This window comes from Euprymna scolopes, chromosome 9, assembly GCF_053919585.1.
Source record: "Euprymna scolopes isolate OS-2025 chromosome 9, ASM5391958v1, whole genome shotgun sequence".
NCBI lineage: Eukaryota > Metazoa > Mollusca > Cephalopoda > Sepiida > Sepiolidae > Euprymna > Euprymna scolopes.
The window spans coordinates 151,458,828-151,463,827 of NC_136490.1; the positions used below are offsets into that span (position 1 = coordinate 151,458,828).

Sequence of the window (5,000 nt, forward strand, 5' to 3'; positions counted from 1 at the left end):
CTAGTTTTATAACAACTTGACTCAATTAATAATTTACCGTTAATAATTACATTTAACTTTCAAAATCCTACTTAAAATAATTTGGAAATAAAATAAAGCATGATTAAAAATATAAAAGTAATCTTGACTACAGGTCGGTATATATCACTAAAACACAAATGAAACAGCGAATATTAAGCATATGCAAATGAAATATCACTAAATCTGTCGTAAATTTAACATATAATGTTATCTTGTTGGATTTAAAAACAGTTTGTGGGCAGTATTAAGTTGGAAAATCAAGCCTTATTTCTAACTAGTTAATGTTCATTTGTTGTTGTTGTTGTTGTTGTTGTTGTTGTTGTACTGTGTTATTGACAATATAATAACCTTCTTAACTACAGTTTATTTAAAAAGTACTTAGTCCGGACCAGACGGCTGCTAATATGAACTATCTTTTTAATAATTTTATACAAGTCAAAATTAGCAATGAGAGAAAATAATTTTAAATGATTTTGTGGGAGTTCTTTACCTTTATTTTAAATTGTGTAAATAAGTAAAAACTAAAGACTAAAATAATAAATAATGCCGAGTAAGTAAGGCTAGTTTATTTTAAAATATAATTTGCTTTGATGTATGCTTGAAAGCTAGTTAATATAAATATGAGTTTTGCTTTGATAGTAGATATCGTGGACGTACAAAAAGAATTTATTTTTTGTGCGCATTTATAATAGATCACGAACAATTTATAATAAACTATCATTACATAGCCAATTCTTTATTAAATATTATATTGTACCTAATATATAGTAGTGGTTTCAAAATAAAGAAAAATTGACTTGGATAACAATAGCTAGAATTGAAATCAAAACATTTCGCGTTCTAGCCGCGTCTTCTACCGATTTAGCTATCGAGAGAGAGAGAGAGAGAGAGAGAGAGAGAGAGAGAGAGAGAGAGAGAGAGAGAGAGAGAGAGCTAAGAAAGATTTAATATTAAACGACTTGAAGAAAGGAATTCAATTTGGGATTGCACAGGAAGAGGTAAAAAAATACGTTTACAAGTTGAAATAAACATTTTGCATTTCAACTTGCCGATATATGTCTGTACTCGTTATTTATCAATCACAGATAAAGATTCTACACGTTATAAACCATTCTTGGCATATGATTACTATTTCAATGTTATGTAATCAGTAGTTTAAGAGTTTATCGGTTAAATATTTACACACTGACAGGCATATACATTTACTGTTTTATTTATAAAGATGATAAACATATTAAAATTTAAAACATTTATTCGTTTATTTTATAATACCCATTGCTTTTATTAGATGCCTTGACCCATAAAAGATTAAATTAGATTATTTACTTATGCTTCTAGGTTGACTAGAAACCGTGAGAGCGCAAAATATGCATTCTGTGACGGCCATTTTGAAAATAAAAATGGTGACCATGTGGATGGTGACGTTAATTCTCGGATTCCCCATTCGTTGATGATTACTATAATGTATTTGTTTTGCAAATTGTTAAACTCTTTTTACAAAAACAATTGGCCAGTGAACTGAACTAATTGAAGAATGATTGAAAATTCGTTAAATAAATCGTCAGTTTTGTTTCTAAGCATTTATTGATTCGTTTTCTTTTGATAGTGCTCACTGAAAAGAAGAACAATGGGAATGACGAGCTGGGTCTCTTGGCACGTGAGTATAAACACATTTGTTGGCTTTAAGTTATATTTAACTTTAGATTTTCTTTTGCTAATTACAACTTGACTGAACTGCACGCTGGATTAGCAAGTAAATAATAACGTGATGCCATTTGTTATAGTGTTGTTCATTCTATTATTTCGGAAATTATGAACTTGCCGCTCTTACAAAACGTCAGGAAACAGGAGCTAGTAGAACAGCGTCGATCACAAAACTGGTCAAGTATTTTGAACAAGGCTGTCTTAAAAATAAGGCAGAAAGACAAAATAAGCCTGTTACTAGCTCAAAAGATCTGCCAGAAGTACATGAAGAGTTACCATTGCAGAAAGTCAGAAGAATGTGCTAACCAACAATGTACCAAGAATTTCCTAGAGGAGCTACCTCAGGTATAGAAAATTGCTCCACTATATTCAGCAGAGGATAATAATGGCTGACCAAGATCAAGGCTTGATGATCAATGATGTAAAAAGATGAGTTGTCTTGGTAACAAAAACAAGTGCATGTTCTACTACATAGAAATAAAGAGTGTAAGCCACGTGACATCAGTTGTAATGTTCTGCTGAAGGACGGCTACTATACAATGTGACACAATGTAGTGTGTAAACATCTCCACTGGACCATTTGAGAACGGGCTGTTTGTCACAGGTCACCAACTATGACCTTCCCGGGTCACTGATGATAGGTGTGAACCCTCACACACGTGTCTTGATCGTCTTTCACAAGGAATTCTCCGCGAGTTCTCTCGGCGCAGCGGGATCTGGTTGGCCAGTTTCAGCGTCGATTTCACCTTCGAGTTGATATGCCGTATCACGCTGAAAGTGAAAAGATTTTCATGCATACGAAAGAAAGAAAAACAGATTACTCTATTCTACGAGTTCATTCACCTCAAAATTACAAAATATAGTATAAACTTATATACAATGTCTAATGTTAATTTCTTACAAAACACACTATTGAATCTTTCCGTGTTTTGCGGTGGCGACGGCGGGGAAGGGGTGTGACGACGACTCTTCGATTAGTATTAAATTCTCTCAAGATCCATCTTCAACTCTGATTTTTCGCTCATCTAGTCAGGTGATAGGTAGAGTAGATCATTCCCTAAACCAATCTCCAATCAATACGTCATACTCGGGGAAGTCCCGATCCGATGCGTGTCTGCTAGTGATTCTGCGAATGTTCGCAGGTTTCAGTTCCCACGACCAGGAAGATTAATCCTTGACCCCTCGTCTGGACCCAGAACTGAAATCATATTCGTGATAATTTCAAAACGACATCGAATTGTCAATTTTCCTCCAACAATAAAAGTATATGTCTGTTTTACAAAAATACAATAAATTCATAACTTAACTCTTCCTTTCAGCAAAGTTGTCTGTCGCTGCCCTGCCATGTAATAATGCTTAACAGTCAACACAAGGATAGTTGCCCGGTCTTCTTCGGTGTTTCGGGGGGTCTTAATCTTCCCCTAATGGGGTGCTCTACCGCTCCCAGAGGCGGTCACGCAACACATTTGCAACAGTTGAATGTCCAGTGTAGTAGTAAGTCTTGGTAATGCCAGAAAAGAAAAAACAATAGGCACATACCATCCACAATGACTATGCAGTTCCTTCAGCTACGTGCTTAGAAAACAGAGCTGCTAAGCCTCACATAATGATATGGAATAAAAAGGAGAACCAGTTTCCCTAATGATGCTGACTTAAATAGAGCCGATAGAGAGAAGATAAACCCTATCTTTCTTATGCTATAAAGTAGAGCATAAGATTTTCATTTTTGTAGAAATTTGTATTTTAAATTTCACAAGTAGGCATTGCTTTTTTAAAATTTTAAATTAAACCTAATTTTTGTGTTCAAAACAAATTGGACACCACAAAATTCAGAAATGTTACTTGGTCTGTGACTTGATATATCATCGTAATTAGCTACCAGCTTATTTTATATATTGGTAAGTGGAGCAATCCAGGAAAAAAAAGTGACACCCTCCCCTACATCTCGCTATAACCTTTCCAATCAACGATTGTCATAGTCGATAGAACCCTCACTGAGAGGAACAACATTCAGCTACTGTGGCCTGATATCTTCAGGCTACGGTAATTGGAATAAAACTCATCTAAATACAACCACTGTACAAAATCCTTTCTCGGTGAACCTGAAGCTTAAACGAAACTTCTCTAAGCAGAGTTTCTTTCCAAGAACTGCCCATATGTGGAACGCAACACTACGTGGCTGTTTCCCAGCTGACTATAGTATAGTAATTTTCAAATCTAATGCTAACAAATTTTTGTTGAACTGTCCTTTCAAATAATCAAATTGTGCTTCGATCCACCCATCATCTGCAATCCTCAAGGTATTTGCCGCATCATTCACTTAACATAGAGCTATTTATCCTTGTCCTCGAATAGGCTTTATATGTTTACATTCCTTTTGATGATGCTGTATGCCAGAATCAAGTCCCCTGACATTTTCTCGTGGTTAAGTAAAGATATATTTACACTTTGGAGTCGTTCGTCATAGGTAAACCATTCGAATTGTCAACCGTTGAACACGTTTCAAGTGTATCTTATTGATGATTGAGATTTTTTATGTGAACGAATACGTGAGATTTTTTACGTGAACGAATTTTAATTACTAGCAGGGACCCGACGTTGCCGGGATTAAATCATCAACGAATGTTTCATACTCCTATATTTTTATTGCCATCGAAATCGGCGAAATCGCCCATGTTTCAATTAAGTCGATTGATTGCTCGAGTTGAGGACCCATCGCGGTGCACCGGGAGAAACCTTTACATACTTCCCCATAGTAACTTAGTCCACAATACAGCGTAGTATTCATTGCACTGTAGAGAACCTAGTGTTCATTTTATAAAAGTATTTTTTTATATATAATGACTTGAATTAAATTTTAAACTGCAAAAGTCAAGTATCATGGTTCAATTGTGCTCTAAACAGAAGCATTCATTTCGAACACGCGTCTGTCATATCAAAGAATCTACTGTTGATTTTATATGTCGGGCCCTTCGGCTTGTTTTGTAATAAAACGTCGCAAATGCACTTGCGATGTTAGGCTGTGTAAGATGTTAACTTTGGTCAAAATCGTCTGTTCCTGTTTTCATTGGATTATTTCGATTATCGATTATCGATACTTATCGAAGACATTCCGATACTAAACCTATCTAAGAACATTGGCAGACACATAAAGTACCTTCGTGTGAAATTTAATAAAAATCGGTCCAGCCGTTTTCAAGTCTATAGGAAACGAATACACACACAAAGTTGCTTTTATATAATAGTAGAGAAATAGACTATAATATTTTAAATGG

General features: G+C 35.0%; 1 protein-coding gene across 1 annotated transcript in view; it reads left to right on the forward strand.

Annotated features, from left to right (window-relative positions):
* Positions 1–5,000, forward strand: part of LOC145284923 (matrilin-1-like) — a 74,433-nt gene that overhangs the window by 52,731 nt on the left and 16,702 nt on the right. Inside the window, exon 5 of the mRNA XM_080134017.1 lies at positions 1,628–1,678. Within this exon, the coding sequence (XP_079990143.1) occupies positions 1,628–1,678 (51 nt within the window). The remainder of the gene's footprint in view (positions 1–1,627; positions 1,679–5,000) is intronic.